At 40.5% G+C, this 21,592-nt stretch overlaps 1 protein-coding gene across 1 annotated transcript in view; it reads right to left on the bottom strand.

Moving 5' to 3' along the window:
- The window catches only part of SNX9 (sorting nexin 9), a 114,253-nt gene that overhangs the window by 26,568 nt on the left and 66,093 nt on the right, over positions 1–21,592 (bottom strand). Inside the window, exons 5-9 of the mRNA XM_069487502.1 lie at positions 15,907–16,072; positions 12,171–12,321; positions 6,440–6,524; positions 3,281–3,406; positions 3,042–3,159 (exon numbers count right to left, since the gene is read on the bottom strand). Of these exons, the coding sequence (XP_069343603.1) occupies positions 3,042–3,159; positions 3,281–3,406; positions 6,440–6,524; positions 12,171–12,321; positions 15,907–16,072 (646 nt within the window). The remainder of the gene's footprint in view (positions 1–3,041; positions 3,160–3,280; positions 3,407–6,439; positions 6,525–12,170; positions 12,322–15,906; positions 16,073–21,592) is intronic.

The raw sequence follows: 21,592 nt of genomic DNA, 5'->3' as shown, positions 1-21,592 counted from the left end.
GGGGGAGGGGTTGAAAATACAGGCCAGCACCAGGGGTGGTGGGAGGTGGAGCACTGCTCTGCAGCATGAGTGCAGTGGTGGTTGCAAGGCTGTGGTGGTAGCTGTCAAAACTCATAGAGCTGTAAACCAGAGTAACTTACTGAACATAAGTTTAAAAATAAACTTTTAAAAAATGCAGCCTTAACTTCCTTTAGAAATTATGAGTGTAAGCTGGGTATGATGGCACATGCCTGTAATCCCAGCTGCTTGGAAAGATGTGTTGAGCCCAGGAGTTCAAGACCAGCCTAGGCAACACAGCAGACCCCATCTCTAAAAATAAAATAAAATAAATGTTTAAAAATTATGAGTACAAATAAGCTTAAGTCTTTTAATAAGAAAGAGTATTATGGAACAACATATCAGAAACTTGTTACCTAAAAAAATGGGACTTGAACAACACAATGGGCCTAGACACCTACTGTTTTAAAGTCTCTCAAATTTTGCACTTGTTAGTAGAACTAAGTTACTAAGTGCTACATAAACTTAGGCAATGCAGAATCAAAGTCTCACTGTCTTGGGAAGAAGATGATACACCTGGGCAGAAATGACCCAGCAGGTCGGCACGGACCTGGGATATCAGGAGTTCCCCATTATGAGCAAGTGAGTAATACCAAGAGTTTGGTTGGTTGATATTTAATGATTCTTATTTTACTTAAAAATTGCCTTCATGAAAATTCTTCTGACACAGCTGGTTTATCTCCAGACTATGACTTCAGGTGTTACTTTATGTTTGGTAAGATTTTCACACCGTGTTCCAGAGAATTAGAAAAAAGGGGGAAGGAGGGACTTTCATCTCCCTGTTTGCAATGAACCTTGTACCTAGGTTTTCACTGAGAATGTGAATATAACAGTTTGGCAGCAGGAATAAAACCAGATTCACTCAGTATTATTTCCACAAAGAATAAAATCTATAACAAATAAAAAAATGTTAACTGTACATTTTTCATGGATTATCAAGTCCACAGAAATGTCACAACATCTACTTGGCATTTCTTTTCCTTTTCTCCAGTAGTTGAGAGGAGAGTTTTTATGTATTAATGATCTGTGTGTATCGCGGCAGGAGGCAGAGAGAGCAGGGAAATAAAGTCCCTTCTGTGCTTTTCAGCTTTCTTGGCACATACCCAGTCAGTGAATCAAAGCTCAACTTTCTTCACACTGAGGGGCTGTGGCTTCCTTGCTTTCCTATGACACCCCCCTGGATGCATGCCTGAACTTATTTTTAAACAAAAACAAACCTTAGTACGGAAGGAGAACCATGACTCCGTGATGCTTTAACATAGCGCTGAATTATCTGATTCAGAATAAACAATGTAGTAAAACCTAAAAGACAGGAGAAATTTCTACAACCCTGACACAGCCCATTAATCCATTTATTGAAACACTGTGGCTCGCATGTGATAACCAAGTTATAAAGAAGAGTACCAAACTCAACAGACTGAAATTTTAAAAGGCAGAACTGAAGTTTTCATGGAAAGAAATCTCCATCTTTACAAAGAAAGCTGTGATTTAAAGCAGTAAGGACAAGAAAAAGGAGGGATGGTGAGCATGTGCACTGCGGTGGAACTGCGGTGCGGTGAGCACCAGCGTGGACGGCGGCAGCAGTGCACACCAGCCTGGCCCTCGCTCCTCTGCCCCAGCGCCACGAAGACCACTCGGTGTCACCTGTGCGACTGCAAGGACGTGTTTAGCTACCTAGTGGTGCAGCCCCACTCTCCATTCTGCTGTGACAATTTGAAATTTTTGAAAAGTTTTACAAAATATCAAAATCAAAACTTCTTTAAAAGCAAAAGTTTCCATCTCCACAAAAAACTTCAGAGAAAAACATAAAACAAAGTAAAATATAAAGTTTTAAGGAGAGTAACATTGTAAAGGGTACTATTTCTAGCTAAAGATTCGTTGCTCCGTATCTCATGATGCAAACAGCAAGCTTCAGGGTCAGCTTCGGATTCCTCTCTTAGCAACATCGAGGGGAGACTGTTTAACATCTCTGGATCTCTGTTTCCTCACCCATAGAGTGAGGATGCAACACCTATCTGTGAGGACAGACGTGGGACCTGGCACGAGGGACAGGCTTCACCGCTGCGCCACAACACAGCCCTGCCATCTCAGTCCCTCCCTAAACTATCTCCCTCAACTCTGGCCAAGCGAGAACTACACTGTCTCTGGTCTTCCCTGACCTCTGGGCCAAGAACCCTCCCTTCACCCTGCTGGGTTCCAGTCAGCCTCTCTGGCTCTGACCTTTTACGATTTACTCTCACCCTCGATCCATTCCTTTCCATAATTAGTACTTCATTTATCTGAAATTTTTCTAGCTTTACAATAAAAGCCCTTCTAATGTTCTAAAGTCAGCAGCTTCATTACAACTTTTATTCTGAGATGCATATGCTGAGTCCTTGAGGATTTATATACAGCACCAGGTTCCACACTAGGCCGGAGACTAAAAACAAAACAATGACAGTCCCCAGACATAAAACTAAATATCTCCTATCTGCATATTTATAAGGTGTTCTGGAAACACCATGGATTATTTGCCAGACGAGGTTTTCTTGGGGAGGAAGCGGGGGAAGTGTGACACTTTAAATAAGAAAGAAAAGGGAGAAGGTAATAATAAATGATAAATAATTAAGTAGAAAATTGGACACCCTCCTTCGTCAATACTTAGAAGCTCTGTGGCTTCTCCATCCAATGTTTACATACTTCTAATGACAATGACACAGCTGGTCTGTATAACCTGTTTATACCATTTGGGTCATATATTTTTATTTTCATTTTAGCCTGTTTGGATCATTTCTATTTTCTCAGGTGTCATTTTTCACATTTTTTAAATGCACATGTTTCTTTTGTAGGGAAGGATATAGCAATAAAGACAATAAGTCTGCTTGAATTCAAGATACATATACAAGAGATATGATAGCAGATGTTATTAAACATTCACTTACAGGAGGGTAACCTGACTGGAGTCTTTACACTGTCGTCCTGAGTTTACGCTTACACACACTCACCTGTGACTTGTTTGTCTGGAAGAGAAGGGATTGGAATGGCTGATCCAAACTTAACCAGGAGCCGCTCATATAACCAGTCAAAGTGCTTATACCTGTGGTTTACAGATCGGTTAGTGTTCTACAAAATAAGGGAAAGAGAAGAAAAAGTTACCAGAGGCAACTATAGAAAACAAAGTAAAAAAGCAAGTCGCACCCAGTGATGCAAGCATGATTCTGGTTTCGGTAGCTTGGATACTTACAGTAGGCGTTAGCTGATACTCAATGTAGCTCTTCAGACCATACATTTTGGAGCCTTTCCTGGGATCTGCTACCACACAGTCAAACGTAGAGGTAGGATAAACCCACATTGGGCCATAATCTCCAACCTACATGACATTCCATGAAGAGTAATTTTGTTACACGGAAAAATAGTAAATACAATTGGTGTAAATCAGCAAATAATTCTTTTTAGAACTAAAAGTCCTTTGGAGGGACATTCTTGTTCTTCTTTGAGAAGTTACTTCATGGTCTCTAGTCCTGTTGGATATTATATTTAAAGAACACATTTGTAGGACAAACCTTTCTGCTCCCCACATGGCAGCTCAGCCCACGGAGAGGGGACACCAGCTTCCCTCCCCTCCAGGGGAGTGCTGGTGGGACACGGCGTCTCTCTCACATCCAGCTGTCCCAGGCTATATGGGAAGGGCTCATTTTTTTCCCACTCTACCATGGACTGGTAGTTTTGTGAAATATAAAATTATACATTGATTTTTCAACAATCTCAAAATGCCATCAAGTTCTCTAAACACTCTCATTTTCTGTACTTCTAGCTGATTAGTAACAAGCAGTTTTCAGATGGGCTGCTGGTCCATGGATCATACTTTGAGTAGCATCATTCTAGCTCAGAGAAATGACTAATCTGGTCAGAGTCTGATAACCGTTGTTTTACTACTAGTAGAGGATACTGTGTCTCAAAAGCAAGAGCCAGGCTAGCCATTTTCTCTTGGGACTGCTTGTGTGTAAGCACACTGGGCTGGCACACTTCCTGTCCCCAGGTATTCACCCCACCTGGGCAAGGCTTGGCCAAAGAGGGTAGGCCTCCATTCTTTTCCCACTGGCCTTCTTTTCTGTGACTAGGGGGCAAAAGTTTAAAAATTCTGGTGAGGCCTATTAGGCTTATACTAGGATCACTGGGGTTTTAACTAGTGGCGGGGGGTGAGGAAAGGAAACAGCTAAGTTCTATGTGGGGTACAGAGAACTTACGAGTTTTTAGCCTATGGATCATTTCTGCTAGACACTGCTAAGTAACGACAGGTCTGCTGTCCCAAACCTGGTTGTTTTCCTCTTGTTTAAAACTGCACGCAAGGCCACGGAGGCAGCTGCAGAGGGACTGGGACGCTCACGCACAAGCTCTGGGAATCGCCTCCCGCATCACTAGTCTCAAGTTGGTTCTGGATCATCATTCATTTCATAAACTCTGACCACGGTTATACATTTCAGAAATCCAGATTGCAGGACAGGAGATATTATTGAAGAAGAACACTTAAGAGCAATAGGAGACCTTATTATATCCAGAATATGTTATCTTCTTGGATTGAAATGGAAAAGTAATTATAATACAATTCAGGATTAAGGAGAAAAAACGTGTTCGATAAATGGAACACTATTTCTAGGAAAGAGATTCATTTATAAAATAGGTTTTATTCTTGCAGTTAGAAGAAGTACATGAGAAAGAAGAAAATGAGAAAAAACTGTGCAGACTGGGCTGAAGGAAGAAAGATGTGTTTAGGCCGAGATCTCAAAGGCAAGGCCAGACAGATATAAAAAGGAAAAAAGAGATATGCCTGGTCCTTATTCTTTTTAACGGTGGAAGAGGGCAAAAGTGGGTTGGGGCATGACAGTCCAGAGGTAATTAGACCAGGAAGGTGACCAAGTTTAAAAAGAGACTAGAGAGATCCCTGAGGACAAACTCCCATGACACCCCAGAGAGAGCCCGGATCCAGGAAACTATCTTAAAGCCGCAGAGCAGGACTTCGCAAGACAACCTCAGTGACTGGGACAAGGGGGCAACTCTGACTGCCGAGGGCCAATACCCACAGGCCGTGTTTTATTGGTGGGTTACTGTGCCTGTAAAGCTAAGAACCAGGGCTCTGCTTTCTCCTGGCCTCCAGGAGACTTGGTGGCTTTCCTCAGCTCGGTTTTCCACGCAAGAAGCCCGCGCAGACAGACCTGTCTGCTGGGTACCTGGGTCCAGTTCTACCTAAACTTGAGGGACAGCGAAGAGGCTGGGACCTTTGGCTCTGTGCCACCACTGTCATGCTCATGACAATGTCCCCTTGCAGACTGAGGGGTAGGGCCATGGGGTCTTAATTCTGCAGAGTTTTAAGTTTAATGAAAAGAATAATAATACCTGCTCTGTATTAAAAAGATCTGGAGAAAACAGAAAAAAATTAAAATAAACTTTAACTATTCGGAAGATAATTACTTCAAATTTACTTTGAGGGGAAAAAGGATAACAGGGGCTCTTGGGTTACAGCCCTTCAGTCTGAAGGTTTCCAGGATTTCAAGCTTTTCAAAGATATGGGGACAAGCAATTAAAGAATTTAATATCATTCCTACAATTTTGCCAAGCCTTCCAGGGGACCCAAAGATTATAGAGTAAGACCAGACATTTCCTCATCCTTGTTTAAGTCCACGGTGATTACACTCAGGGCTTCCCACTTCCCCAATCTTATAGTTACAGGGTTAAGTCAATAGGATCAGAAGACAGCCACAGTTCTCTTTTCCAGAATTTCATTTGAAAATACAAAGCTAGATATTGCCTAGACAGAAAATCAGCAACCAAAATATAGGCTGAAACCAAAGGGCCTGTGTTGCGTTATATAATCAAGTTACTCTAAGACAGATATTCTTAATGATGTCATTAACTCCCCGCTTTTATTTGGTAGCTCCTAATCTTGGCCTGGCAGCTGATTTACTGGAAAAAAACACTAATTATTGTCAACATATTGGAAAAGGTACCTATTCTGGTAACATGCATGTACTCTGCTAGGGAAGAAACATAAATATGTGCAGTGAGTTTATTAGCTAAACATATAAGGCTGGTAGAACAATATGCAAGGTATACTTTAAAACACTATATAAAAGAAAAAATTTAACATAATATTATGTATATTGTTTGTTCAGTACTAAGGGTCTGAAAGATAAAGACTATCTAAACAATATAATGACAGGCATTAATCTATGTTAATTATCTTTAGTACTCCTACAATACTAACATATCCTATCAGTCATTTGGGGCATTAAATGTGTTTAAAAATACTTTCCAAAAGACTAATAACTCTCTTGGCTTCAAGGTACAGCATTATAAAAGAGCTTAATTAGAAACGAAGCAAACAAACAAAATTGAACAAACTTACAATGATGGGAATTTTCTCTTTGGGTTTTGCTAGTTGCTTGGCCAACAAATACTGTTCCGTTCCAGGTTTTGCAAATCCAGGAAATCTAATCATGAAGATAAATGTTCGTAAGTCTTGTATCTTTCCTTATAGGAATTCTACGACTCTCACCCACATTTACTTAATACAGCAGTTTTAACCTTGTTCTGTCTTTTAGACTAGGAAACTGTGGTAAATGAAACCTAACATTATCAGATTGTTCAATGGCCAATTGGGCATTTAATTAAGCTTGATCTGGTGAAGAGAACAGTTTGACTCCGCAGGTGTGATATTTATGGGTACTCCTTTTGCTTAACTGAGTCTGAAACATTCCATCACCCAACGCGGTGTGAAGGGCAGACCTGCAACGGCCCCCAGTTCCCGGGGCCAGTGAGTAGCAAGCGCACCGGTATGAACTGGCCACTGGGGGCAGCAGCTACATGCTGGCATTTCTACACCCAGATTGAAGTTTCCTTTCAACATTCTCACCCTGAAGGTCACAATTACCCCAAAGAAGCTGCTCCTATTCATAAGCATCTGTGCCATTTTTCTCAGAAACCGCCTTCAGAAATAGTTTGACACCAAGAAAACAACTCTCCTTAGTAAAGCAACCCAAAGCATAAGAAATTTGGCTACTGGTTGGGGGTCATTTAAGAACTGAAATCATAACTAAACTTGACCACTTCCAGAAATCAAATCTACATCCAAAGGACATGTCTACAACTAGAGGATAGCTGGAACAAATGCATAGCCCTCCAAAGTGCTACTTCTGAAAAAGACAAGATTAATTTGGGTTTTAGAATACTTAAAAAAAAATAAACAGGAAAACACAAGAGACAGCAAAATATCTAAACTGGGAAAAGGAATCTTATTTGTCCAAAGTTCCAGCTGCATCACTTCTAATTTCATTCACACACCAAGCCAAAGGCCACTGTGATGCTCCCAGGCAGGGGCTGTATCTTCTTTTCCTTCATTCTCGACTGACTTCCCCACCAGTCCCCTTTCCCCAGACGGTCCTTCAAGCGCAGCTCATACACAGAGCAAGGAGGAGTCCTGGAGCAGGATGGCCTGGGGTTTGAACTCCAACCCCAACACTCAGGTGGCCTTAGGAGCCTCAATCTCCTTGTGGGAAGAACGGGACCAGATGACCTACCTCTGAAGGGGATAAGGGAATTAAATGAAAAGATTTATGAGAAGAGCCTAACATGCATTCAATACATTTAAATTATTGGTAATTATGTCATCATCTCTTTGAAAGCATTCCTGCAGCCTCAGGTCGAGCTTTCTCTGTGCTTTCTCAGCATTCTTGAGCATATTTTTGCTATATAGTTTATCACATTTATTTACACATTTTAGCACACTAGAAGCACTTTACAGAAAACATTTGTATTTTCAGGACCTAGAGGAGTTCTGGGAGCACACTAAATGCTTAATGAATTAATGGGCTAACCTGGAACACTTTTATTAAAGAACTCACACTTCTGTGGGGATTACATACTGTGAGAACTCCTTGACCAGACTGTAAGCTTCTGAGTGCAGAGATCACATTTCACACTTTTTGGATATTCTTATGGGCCACATACACATCCAGTTAAAACTCACTGAACAGCAATGTAATTTATTAATTATTTGAGTATTATCAAGATGGATTCTTATAATGCTCAAGCATATTTAAATTTCTGATCTCCTTTTCTAGTATAAGGTTTATGTTCCATGGAATACAAGTGCCATAAAAAATGGATTAATTACTGAAAAAGTAATTTAAAAAATTACTTTTAAAAAAAATGTTTACAACTGTTATAATTGACTCATTTATACATTAATATAGTTAAATAAAAATACATAGGGTCTTAAATTGTTCCCAGCACTACAGAGAGACAGAAAAACCTCAGAGTTACCGGTTCCAATTAGGACTGCTCTAATTTGGTTTCAACCTGCAGTGACATTTAAGAGCAGAAAGAATCCTTAAAGCCAACCTCTTGCTCTAGATAAATGAGGAAACTGAGGTTCAAACAGGTCACCAAACATGCCTAAGATCATACAGCACATCAGAGAGCAAGTGCAGAGGAGAGAACAGCACAGGACACCAGAGTCAAAGACCCAGGCGCCAGCCAGAAACCTCACTCATCAGCTGTGAAGATGTGGCTCCTCATTTTTGTTTCTACTTCCTTGTCTTCAAAATAGGGCTAAGAGATAAATTACACTTAAATGGGCTTTAAATATGCTTTAAATTTAGGTTTGAAGAACACCTGACCGTAACATACATCACTACTGACCACACTGAAAACTTCAAATTTGACTCTGTGAAACTAGACACAGTTGACTAACAAGACACAGACTGACCACTTTTATTATGCATGCAACTGAGCAGGATAATACATAATGGAAGAAACTGGAAAAGAGCTATAAAAAGTGTACGGTCAAAAGATAAATCACTCCATCATCTGAAGCTATTTAAATATACTTTGGAGAACTTATGGGATTTACTAAACTAGATCTAGACCTAGATCTTCACGTCTGAATATTAATATATGCCAAATGTTTTCAATTTTTTCCAGACATAGATTAACATTCTTTGATACCTGCTTTGAATCACAAACTTGGAATATTGAGGAAAAAGTATTAGTAATTTCAGAAAATAAACTATTTTAAACATAACTGCTGAAAGAAGAGTACTTAAAGATTCTTACGGAAGTCATATTAATAATTTATATCTCCTTCAAGCTACACTGATGTAAACTACACACTGATCTAGAACTTGCTACCAAAGAATCCTACAGTGCAAAGTGCATATTTACTCTTTCCCACATGCTCTCCTGTTACAGACTATTAAAACTTGTTTTAATCTAAGAGAAATCTAAGTGAAAACAAGTATCTTAAACATATTAGGCACAATAGCTGATAACATGTGCTTTGGAGACTGACAGACTGGGATATGGACTAGAAAACTTACACTGGTGTGAACTTGAGTGTCATTAACCTCTCTGGGTGTCAGTTTTTCTCACAGTAAAACAAGGATTCTATGAGGGTGGCATAAGAATGCACACAAACCACTCTGCACGATGCCTGGCACATGATGAGTGACTGATAAAACAGTAAAACATTTAAAAGGGAATTTTATTATTATTTTTAGCTTTCTGTGATATTAGCGATAAAACCTTAATATGTCATAGAGTTGATAAAAGTAATAAAAACTATTTAGCAAATCATTAAATAAATATTTCACTTATTAACCTTGTAAAATAAAAATTCTTTTTTTTAATAAAAAATAACTTTTTGGTTTGATCGCATTTTATTGAGGATTTTTGAATCTATATTCATAAGGGATACTGTTCTGTAGTTTTCTTTTTTTGTTGTGTCCTTTCCTGGCTTTGGTATCAAGGTGATACTGGCTTCATAGAATGAGATGAGGAGGAGTCTCTCCTTTTCTATGTTATGGAATAATTTATGCCGAATGGATACCAACTCTTCTTTGTAGGTCTGGTAAAATTTAGCTGTGAATCCATCTGGTTTGGGGCTTTTTGTTGTTGTTGTTGGAAGTTTTTTTTATTGTTTTTTATTGAAGCAAGCTGCTTCAATCTCATTGCTTGTTATTGTTCTGTTCAGGAGTTCTATTTCTTCCTAAGTCTTGGGAGGTTGTGTGTTTCCAGAGATTTGTCCATTTCCTTTAAGTTCTTGAGTTTATATGCATAGAGATTTTCATAGTATTCACAGATGACATTTTGTATTTCTGTGGTTTCAGTTATAATATCTCCTTTTTCATTTCTAATTGGGCGTATTTCAGTCTTTTCTCTTCTATTCCTGGTTAATCTAGCAAGAGGTCTATCAATTTGGTTTATCTTTTCAAAGAATCAACTTTTTGTTTCGTTGATCTTCTGTATAATTTTCTTCTTTTCAATTTTGTTTCGTTCTGCTCTGACCTTAGTTATTTCTTTTCTTCTGCTGGCTTTGTGCTTGGTTTGCTTTTCCTTGTCTAGTTCCTTGATACGTGGCACTAGATTGTTAATTTGTAAACATTCTGTCTTTTTAAAATATGCTTAAAAAAAATAGGTATTTTAAGGCTATGAAATTTCCCCTTAGTACTGCTTTTGCTGCATTCCATAGATTTTGATAGCTTGTGTCCTCTTGGTCATTTAGTTTGAGGAATCTTTTAATTTCCATCTTAATTTCATCTTTGATTCAATAATCATTCAGAAGCAGGTTGTTTAACTTCCATGACTTTGGGTAGAATTGGGTGTTTCCCTTGGAGTTGATTTCTAGTTTTATTCCCCTATGGTCTGAGAAGATACATGGTATGATTTCAATTTTTTTGAATTTGTTAAGCCAAGTTTTGTGGCCTAAAATGATTCATCTTGGAGAATGTTCCATATGCTGATGAGTATAATGTATATTCAGTAGTTTTTGGGTAAAATGTTCTACAAATGTCTGTTAGGCCCAATTGTTCTATAGCCCCATTTAAGTCCAGTGTTTATTTATTTTCTACTTGGACGATCTGTCTAGTTCTGTCAGTGGGGTGTTGAAGTCCCCAACACTTCCAATGTTGCTGTTTATCTCTCTACTTAGATCTAGTAGGGTTTGGTTTATGAATCTGGGTGCTCTTGTGTTAGGTGCATAAATATTTAGGATTGTTATATTTTCTTATTGAATTGTTTCCTTTACTATTATATAATGACCATCTATGTCTTTCTTTACTATTGTTGATTTATAGTCAATTTTACCTGATACAAGAATGGCTATACCTGTTTTCTTTTGGTTTCTGTTTCCATGGAATATTTTTTCCATCCCTTGACCTTGAGTCTGTAAGAGTCCTTGTGGGTTAGGTGCGTTTCCTAAAGACTGCAGATACTTGGCTCATATTTTTTTTTTAATCTATTCATCCAGCCTATGTCTCTTGAGTGGGGAATTCAAACCACTTATGTTGATTGAGACAATCAATATGTGGGGTGGTGTTTTGTACATCCTATTGGTTAGTACCTTATTGCTTTGTTTTATCTCTTGTACTATTGCTTATTTGAGCTCTGAGCTTTAGCTTTTGGGTGGTTTGACACTGGAGGGTGACCACTGTGTTGCTCCATGTATAATGTAGTTCTGAGTATTTCCTGCAGGGCAGGTTTGGTCTTGACAAATTTCCTCAGTGTTTGTGTCTCTGGAAAAGTTTTTATTTCTCCTTTAAGAAACTTAGTTTTACAGGATACAAAATTCTAGGCTGGCAGTTGTCTAAGAAGAGTGAAGCTGGAGCCCCAATCCCTTCTGGTTCGTAATGTCTCAGTTGACAGCTGAAGTCTACAGTTAGCTTGATGGGTTTTCCTTTGTAAGTTACTTGACATTTTTGCCTTATGGCTCGTAGGAGTTCCTACTTTGTGTTGACTTTGGTCAGTCTGATGAGTATGTGTCTTGGTGACTGTCTCTTTGCAATGAATCTCCAAGGTGTTAGTTGAACTTCTTGTACCTGGATGTCTAAATCTCTAGCAAGACCAGGAAGTCTTCCTCAATTATTCCTTCATACAGGTTTTCCAGCCCTTGTGCATTTTCTTCTTGACCCTCAGGGATGCCTATGATTCTTATACTTGGCTGTTAATGGTTAAATAAAAAAGACCAACTTATACCTAAGTCTTAGGAGATCACTACAAAGACAAAAAGCCAACAGCCTTTTTGTATTTTATATATTCTCTATACACAGGTCCTGACTTCCCCTCCTCCCCAGTAAACTTACTTGTTAAGCGGCAGCTTCATGGAGGACGCACCAGCGCGACTGTTCCCCCGCTGGCTGCCTCCTGCTTCGGCTGACTCCGAATCCTTAAAGTAAGGGGAGGAGGACTTGGGGTCATCCCAGTCTTCATCCCAGTCATCGTCATCACCAGTTGCTAGGGGTGGAAAAAGAATGTCATCAGTAAAAAAATTAAAAAAAAAAAAATGAAATTAATTAATCTTCTGATAACCATTACTGGGCTAATCCATTTTTTTAAAAGATGGGAGAAAAGGGTATAGTATAGGAGTATAATGCAGATGTTAAGAGCATAGTCTATTTTAAGGCTTGAATTGTGGATTCTATCTTTTAGTACAAAAGACACATTAGAAACAACTCAAAGAGGGCTGTCGGATCAACTGATTTTTGTCAAGGGCACCAAGACGACACAATGGGGAAAGGACAGTCTGTTTAATAAATGCTGTTGGGAAAATCAGACACCCACATGAAAAGGAAAAAAACCAGACCCTTATATTACAACATACAAAAAAAATAACTTAAAATAGATTAAAGATCTAAATGTAAAACCTGAAACCATAAAACCCCTAGAAGGAACCACTGGGGAAAAGCTCCTTTACACTGGCCATGGCAATGATTTTTTGGGTACTAAAAGTTCAGGCAACGAAAGCAAAAACAAGTGGGGCTACATCAAACTAAAAAGCTCCCTTATAACAATGGAAACAATGAACAAAATGAAAAGGCAGCCCATGGACTGGGAGAAAATATTTGTGAACCATCTGTCTGACAAGGTGTTAATATCCAAAATATATAAGGAAATCATACAACTCAATAGCAGAAAAGTCAAATAACCCAGTTAGAAAATGGCCAACAGGTATATGACAAGGTACTTAACATCACTAATCATTAGGGAAATGCAAATCAAAACCACAATGAAATATCACCTCATGCCCGTTAGGATAGCTATTAGCAAAAAGTCAAGATATAACATGTGTTAGCAAAGACGTAGAGAGAAGGGAACCTTTGTGCGCTTTTGATGGGAATGTAAATTGGTACAGCCATTATGGAAAACAGTATGGAGGTTCCTCAAAAAATAAAAAAACCAGCACTACTATATGACCCAGCAACCCCTCTTCTGGGTTTATACCCAAAAGAAATGAAAGCAGTAAGGTATCTGTGCTCCTGTGTTCAATGCAGCATTATCTGTAACAGCCAAGATATGGAATCGACCTAAGTGTCTGTGGATGGATGGATGAATAGAGAAATTGTGGTATACAAGTACAACGGAATATTATTCAGCCCTTAAAAAGGAGATCCTGCCATTTGCGACAACACGATGAACCTGGAGAACACTATGCTAAGTAAAAATAAACCAGACGCAGAAAGAAAAATACTGCATTTCTCACTTAGATGAGGAATCTTTAAGAAGTCAAACTTAAAGAAGCAAAGAGTAGAAAGGTGGTTACCAAGGGCAGGGAGAGGGGAAAGTGGAGAGATGTAGGTCAGAGGGCACAGAGCTGCAGTTACGTAGGATGAACAAGTCTAGAGATCTAATGCACAGCGTGAGGACTACAGTTAACAATGTTGTAATGTTGTAGCACATACTGGAAACTTGCTAAGAGAACAGATTTTAGGTGTTCTCACCACAAACACACACGAAGGTAACTATGCAAGGTGACACGTGTTACTTGGTTGACAGCAGTAATCATTTCACTATGTATATGCACATCACAACATCATATTGTGTACCTTAAATACAATTTTTTTTAAAAGGGCTGCCAGTCCAAATAACTTCAGATAAATGCAGACAATAAAAACATTAAGTGGTACGTAAGAAAAGACCTTCTAGAGGCCTTTACCCTGATAAATCTAGTCTTATAAGTAAGTAGAACAAAACCCCCTTTAAATCAAGAAGCTTGGGAGAACAAAAGGGATGACAGATATTTGAAAAGCAATTGTTCAACACTAATAACAAAGGTGAGAGAAGGGCAATGAGGGGAATACAGGAAAGAATGGGCTGGGGTGTGGGAGAAAAAAGGAAGGAGAAAAGAACTGAACTATTAGAAGGATCTGGGCCAAGTGGCTGGAGAAGCAGATGTCTGCTGCCTCGCCTCGCGTTTCCACCCTCACAACTCCTGGTCCTGCTGACCGCCGGCTCCCGTCTATGACCGCTGGTTTTGAGTCAGCACCTGTGCCCTTTTCTGGTGCTGAGGGCAAGGTCTCTGCCATCTGGAACAGACAGTCACTTCTTGGCCCAATGTGCTCACAGAGGAGACAGGATCCAGTGATCATTAAAAAATAACAGGCAGATTCCTATCTTTTGTTTAATTTTAGAACAGACCTAAATAGCCTTTCTTAATTCCTGATCCACTTCCCATTCTATGCATTTTCTTCTGCCTTAGTATTTCTATTAGCCGGGAAGTCATACAGGTAGTGATGGAAAAGATAAAACAGCTCATGCAAAGGCCACACCCAGCAGGATGAGCCACATTTCGTCCATATACACAAGATTTTAAAACAAACGTGTTAGTTGCTAAGGTGTTAAACGAGACGGTGACATAGAGACTTCCTGCGTCTCTGAAAGTGTGGTGACAAGAACACCAGCTCAGCTTCCCCGCACAAGCAGCATCCGCGGGCGGGCGCACGGCCGCCCCTTCAGAGAAGGCGCTTTCTAGTCTTCCGCAGCCCCCACGGGCCCGCTTTGCTCCTCCGCTCACAACACAGCCCCTTCCAGCATTTGGATCTGTGACTCCTTGACAGATAACTGAAGATTATAACGAATGACTATTTACACTTAGATCCTGGTTTGATACGAGTGAATAAGAGCACTTGCGATAGTTCTTTTGAATAAAATCTGTTTTCAACTCAATGACCCAGTGTGTTACTGTGAGAGAATAAGAATTACGCATTTGGTCTCAGCCCCCAGTTCCTGGCACGGAGCCCCTAAGGCCCTTGTGATTCCTGAGCACTAGCGGTGCTTTGTGCGCCTTCCCTTATGATACTTGGTCTTTGACCCCAGTTCCTGACACTGAACTCCTAACCCTTGGAGTTTCTGAGTGATAGGAGTGTCTTTTGTCCTGATGAGGTGACTCTTGGTGGGCTCCTGGGTGATGGCTGGTCACCAGAAAGACCAAGCCATGATCAGAAGCCCGGAACTTTCAGCCCCAGCCCCATCCTTCCCTTGGGAAGAGAAGAGGTGCTGGAGATTGGGTTAATAATCGACCCTGCCTATGTGCTGAAGCCGCCTAAGAATCCCTGAACTGCAGGGTTCAGAGAGCTCCTGGGTTGGTGAAGCATGGAGGTGCCTGGAGGGTGGCAGGCCTTGCAGAGGGCATGGAAGCTCCGTACCCCTTCCCAATACCTTGCCCTTTACACCTCGTCATCTGGCTGTTTATTTGGATCCTTTAAATTACCCTTTGTAATAAACTGGCAGTAGTAAGTAAAGTGTTTCCCTGAGTTCTCTGAGCTGCTCTAGCAAATTAATTGAACCCAAGAAGGGGGTTGTGGGAACCCCCTCGATCTGACTCCAGGTAGACAGTGTCACGATTGAGATAAATGGTGGGACACCCAGCTGGTGTCTGCTGGAGAACTGTTTAGTGCGTGGGAACAGCTCTCCCCACGCCATGTCTTGGTCACAGAAGTGTTCTGGGTTGTGCTGAGTGTGGGAGTAGCAAAAACCGTTTGTTCTTTCCTGTCTCTCACACCCAGTCACTTATGGGCAGGCGGGGCGGAGCCCTCTCCTCACCTGGACCTTGGTAGGCCTGGGGGTGGCCGAAGGCCGTGTCCCAGTTGTTGGGAGTGTTTTTCTGGGCACCAGCCCCGTCCGGCTTGGCCCCCCAGCCATCTGAGCTCTCCCAGTTCCCAGATTTGGAGGCACTCCAGGCTGACCAGGGGTCACTGCTGCTGCCGACCTGTTGAGAGGGGTAAAAAGGAGAAAGAATATTTGTGACTTCTGGAAAGCATGACTCAATTCAATAATTAAATACAACTGGAGTGCTGGAAAAAATCAACAGAATTTAAAACAAATTTAAACAATAATTTTTTTCCAACATGTAGGAAAGCACAAAAAGCAGCATCAACCTAATTTTACTGATGTTAACATTTTGTCACATTTGCTCAGGAATTTTGAAAACAGTAACAAAGTAACTATTAGACACAGCTAAAGCCCTCTCTTTCTTCTTCTGCCCCAGCAGTAACTACTTTTATGAATAGCATATTCATTCCCATGTGTTTTCAAATTTCCATTGTATACTTACACATTCATAAATAACAATTGTTTTATATTTTTTTAATTGACCTGAACAATGTCATATTGTATGTATCTCTTTGCAAGTTGTTTTTTTTTCACTCAACATCATGGTTTTGAGATTATACATGTGATAAGGACTTGTTTCATTCACCTTAACTGCTTTATAGCAATCTATTGTATTTTTAAGTAGGTTTAATTTTTATTTGAAAAAGTAATACATGCTCAGTAAAAAAAAAAATTCAAACAGAATAAAAGGATATGCAATTTAAAAAATATGCCTAACCCCTTAAGATGCCAGTCGTCTCTTCAAAGACGACTACTGCTGTTAAAGGACACAAAACTACAACAAATTTAGTTATAGATCTAATGGCTTTTGTTCGTGATTCATGAACCTGGGCAGCCTCCACACTGCAAACTAGAATGAGCTTCCACTGGGCAACAGGGGGAAACTGGGTTTCGTAAGGTGCGACTAAGAAGATAGAACAAAAGGAAAAAAGTTGAGTGGTTAACATCAGGTTACCTCAGGTTACTTTTCTTGGTAAGGGTTAAAGCAGAGAGGACTTGCTTATCACACTGACTCAGGTAGACTAGAATAGCCTGTTGTCAGCAAAAACCTGGTCTGCCTAGGGACCTACGGGCTTCCTGAGAGTTTCAGGTGGATGACATGGCATTCATAGGAGGACTCCACTCTGGATTGGTCTGTGCTGGTGCCCAGTGCGGGAGCTCCAAAACAACCGTCTCCCATAATTTTTGTTAATGCTACTAACAAATTCCTTCTATGCGCTTAACTGAAACATCCCACGCAGAGAGATCCTTTCTGTTTTTAAACACGACAGTGGGCCCAAATTATACTCTCTGCTCTGTACTTTCTTTTTCTAAGAGCATAAAACATTCTCCAAGTACATCAGCAGGTATGGATACAACATTCTTTACATGTCTCCACAGAATTCCGTTATATTTATTGCCCATAATTTAACCAGCACATGCTGATATTAATTTATCTTGTTTTCAGTATTTTGGTACTGTAAGTAATACTGCAATCTGAAAGATCTATGTGAAATTCCCAGAAGAAGAATTGCTGGGCTAAGGAAATTATGTATTTAGAATTGATAGATTTTGTCAAACTGCTTTTCAAAGAGACTTTAGTTACATTCCTGCAATCCTACTAACATGCTTAGGGGTTTCGTCTTGCATAAAAAGGAGCTTCCATACTCCAAAATTATTTTTATAATACTTTCTCCCATTATTCCTTTGAGCGATTTTATAGTTTGACGATTAATATTGTAAATAAAATTCTGGAACAGGCAACACATGGCACCCAATCTCAAGGAATACTTTGGTAGGAGTATGGGAACCCCCCTCTCAACCTTGACCTGCCTATCCCACCCCTGAGGCAAGCACAGTTTTTTGGTTTTTTGTTACTTTCATTTTTTTACATTTAAATCTTTGATCTGTCTGGAACTTACTTTGGTATAAGAAATAATATTCTTGTTGCCCTACTACCATTTAATGGATAATGCATCTTTCCCCTGCTGATTTGAAACAGGACCTTTATCATATATTGGATTTGGGTCTATTTCTCAACTTTATTATTTTTTAGTGATCTATTCGTACTAGTACCATGCCTACTTTGACAGAAAAACCATTAATATTTTAACATAACATCTCTTAGCTGTTTATTTTTACAAATGAACTTTAGCATCAACTTAATAGTTTTCAACTAAAACAATACGAACTTTGTCAAGAGAAAAGAAGCCAAACTCTGTAAAATAATTTAAAGAGGTTTATTCTGAGCCGTATTTGAGGATCATGACACAGAGCCATGCCCCAGAAGCCTTGAGCAAGTAGACTCACTGTGGCTGGGTTACAGTTTGGTTTTATACGTTTCAGGGAGACAGGGGTTACAGGTAAAGTCATACATCAATACATGGAAGGCGTACATTGGTTTAGGCTGAAAAGGTGGGCCATCTAGAAGGTAGGTGGGGGGAGCTTACAGGTTATAAGTGGGTTTAAAGATTCTTTGACTTGTAGTTGGTTAAAGACATGAAGTTTTTTGTCTAAAGGCTTGGAATGTTTTAAGATAAGCAGGTCTGTTAATCAGAGATAAGCCAGCAGACATACTTGTTGTGTAAATTGAGGACCTGCAGGTTTGTCTTGCATAGCCTTAGGCCTGTTAATGAGTTACAAAGGGTATCTCCAAGAAGGGAGGGGGCATGATGAGGTGTGTCTGACCTCTCTCCTCGAGGCAAGCAATTTAGTTTTTTTAGGATATCCCCTTGGTCAGGAAGGGGTCATTCATTCAGCCGGTGGCAGGGGAAGCCTTAAGATTTTATTTTAGTTCACAACTTTAACATTAGAATCTCAAATTAAAAATGTGTTCATTTTCGTCTGAATCACCTTAAGTTTACTGATAAATTCAGAGAAAATTAATAGTGCCCTTTCCCCCCACAATTTCAGTATTGAATCTGTTTAAGAATATAAAATGGCAAGTTTTTCCCTTTATTTGAGTCTTTTCTCTCTCTCTCTCTCACACATACACACACACACACACACACACACACACACGAGCTGGTTAAAAAAAAGAGAGAGAGAGAGAGAGAGAGAGAGATCCGTAAGAAAATTGCCCAAACTGTCTGATGCACCTCTGTAATGTTTGAGAATGCTCTAGTAGCTGTTGTATTTTGACTCTCCACCAACTGACAGATGGGGCAGCCAGCTAGCTACCACATACCAGATGCATAAAAAACAGAGTTCATGCTTTACAGGTGGAGTATGATGTCACTGTACTGTAACACCCCAGATACCTCTAAGGAAAAATTGAAGTTACTTGTGATTTTGCTCTAAAAGTCAAATCCTAACAGCAGAAAGATATTTCAGCCACCAGACTGGAGTTCTCAAGCACACAGCTTACAAGGGGACACTAGGCTTTGGGATGGACTCTCAGGCCACCCTCAGGGATGCTGGAAATGAAGGCAATCGTGCTGTGGGCCTGATCATCACACTTCGGTTAAGAGGAATCTCTTCTTACACAGTTTTCTTTAGGGATGGAGTTTTAGTCAGCAGTATATACTCTATCTATGTCCTCCAAGCTCTAAATTATTAGGTTTTATTTTTCAAATAAAAGCTTTAAAAGCCCCAAAGTTTGGGGTAGTAAGATGCCAGTAAGTACAGACAATCCTTTGTCTAGAAGATTCAGCATGATTTCCATAAACTCCTGACTGTGAAATGGTGGCATTGGGGGTGGGCAGTGGAGCTCAGGCTCCAGGCTGGAATTCCGGCTCTACTTCTTAACAGCTGTGCAACCCAGGGCAGAACTCAAATGCAGGCAGCCTGACTTGGTTTGGAAGACTGCTCGAAGCTGAGTGTAACTACAAAGGAACACAGGGCTGTGCACCTGAACAACAGGAAGAGTGAAAGCTCAGTGGGGCCCTCCAGAAGGCCCTAAGTCTTAGCAAACTGGCTGGGAAGGATTTTCATGAAGATGAAAGAAAAAATTAGAGATGAGTTATTCATAGCAAGTGTCCTCAAAAAATGAAAATCCATTTAATTAGGACAGAAACAAATAACACAATTGTCCTTTGAAAATTACTTTGTTCATAGTTTATAGGCTTGTAATTGTTATATTACTTGGTTATACATACGATCCTAGTTCTCTACCTAGGTTATGGATTCTCCGTGGGTGAGTTTGCTTCTCACTGGTTTTTTTCCCTGAAACATTCCCTCTATCTTGTTTCAATCTGACTCCTGCTGATAACACATCTTTCAAAACCCAACCAACTGGAACTCCCTTCTCCAGCTCCTATTACGGCCCTAGCATTCGCTCCCCACCCGCAGGGCCTTCCTCTCCTGTCAGTAACTAGCAACCATTGGTCCCACTCTGTCTCTCTGAGCCCACCCTTCCCACATGTCAGTCTCTGATCTCTCTGCTCTCCTTTGCCTTTTAACTACAGACGTTAAAACCCATTCTGCACCTTGGCCAGGGTTTCCAATTCTCAGGTGCCTCTACTATATTTCTCTTCCACCTTTCCCTCCTCTTGCTTTTTGCTGAGCCATGTCTTCATCCTCTTTCTTTTCCCACCCTTTATTTTGCCAACTTCTCCTGACTCACTGTCAATCACATGTAGTTAAAATCTCTTCATTAGACCTCACTGACCACGGAATCAATTCCAAGCTTCTCGGCAGATCAATCAAGAACCTCTGCAGCGAGGGTCCCAACTCTTCCTTCCGTTGCATTCCCCATTCTCATTACCCCAGCACTCACCCTCGGTCTGAAGCTTCAAACTCCACACATTTTCCCAGACTCTTCTACATCTCTGCCTTGTCTCATGCTACACTGTGCTCCATCTGCACGCCTCACCCTCCTAAATTTGGCAGAGCCCTCCCCCATCTGCAGGCTCTGGCTTCCCCACAGCCTGCCCTTCCACTCTCCTCCAGGGCCAGTCTTTTGCTGTGGTTATCTGCTTATCAGCTGGTCAGTCCTACTGGTAAGTCAGGAGCATAGCATTGTTTTATTCAGAGAACATTTTCCTCAAAAGATTCTCAAAATGCCTTGCATAAAGTGGCAAGGACTCAAATATTTTAAATGTGATTGTAACAGAGGGAATGGCTTAGAAAAAAAATGGCAAAAATATTTCCTGCCTCTAAAGGCTGCATCCCTGCCTCAGGGCAGCGGTTGGGAGGGGCAGGGTCAGTCTGTTGTTTGTTTGTGCAACAGGAGATGGCCCAGCCCCACCTGGTAAAGGGAGGTCCCAAGACTGTCTTCAGCGGAGACGGGATGGTCAGAATTATCAACTGCAATTGCCTGAAGCTGAGAACCTGTCCTTTAAAAGCTCTGTATTTCTGTGAACGTTCAGGAAATTTGGGGTTCTTGAGATGAGAAGGTCTAGCATATTTCCTTCTTTGCAAGCAAACTCTCTTTCCTTCCTCCTCAAACCGCTTGTCCTTGCTCTTCAGCCTCATGGACAAGCGCCGAGTTTTCCGTAACATGATGTTCTTGATAATTTGTATGAAACACATATTACTCCTTGTTGTTAGGTCCGGAGCCGAGAGAGAGACACACGAAGCTTCGTGTGTAGCAAAATGCTGTTAATTTTGAGCATCTGGGTGCAGACAGGTGGAGCCCGGAAAAAAAGACATCCATGAGAAAAAAGGGTTGGGTTTTATAGCGGGTTTCTCTGGGGGG

The sequence above is a fragment of the Eulemur rufifrons genome, chromosome 15 (genome assembly GCF_041146395.1).
Source record: "Eulemur rufifrons isolate Redbay chromosome 15, OSU_ERuf_1, whole genome shotgun sequence".
Lineage (NCBI taxonomy): Eukaryota > Metazoa > Chordata > Mammalia > Primates > Lemuridae > Eulemur > Eulemur rufifrons.
This window is presented reverse-complemented; position numbering and strand designations above follow the sequence as displayed.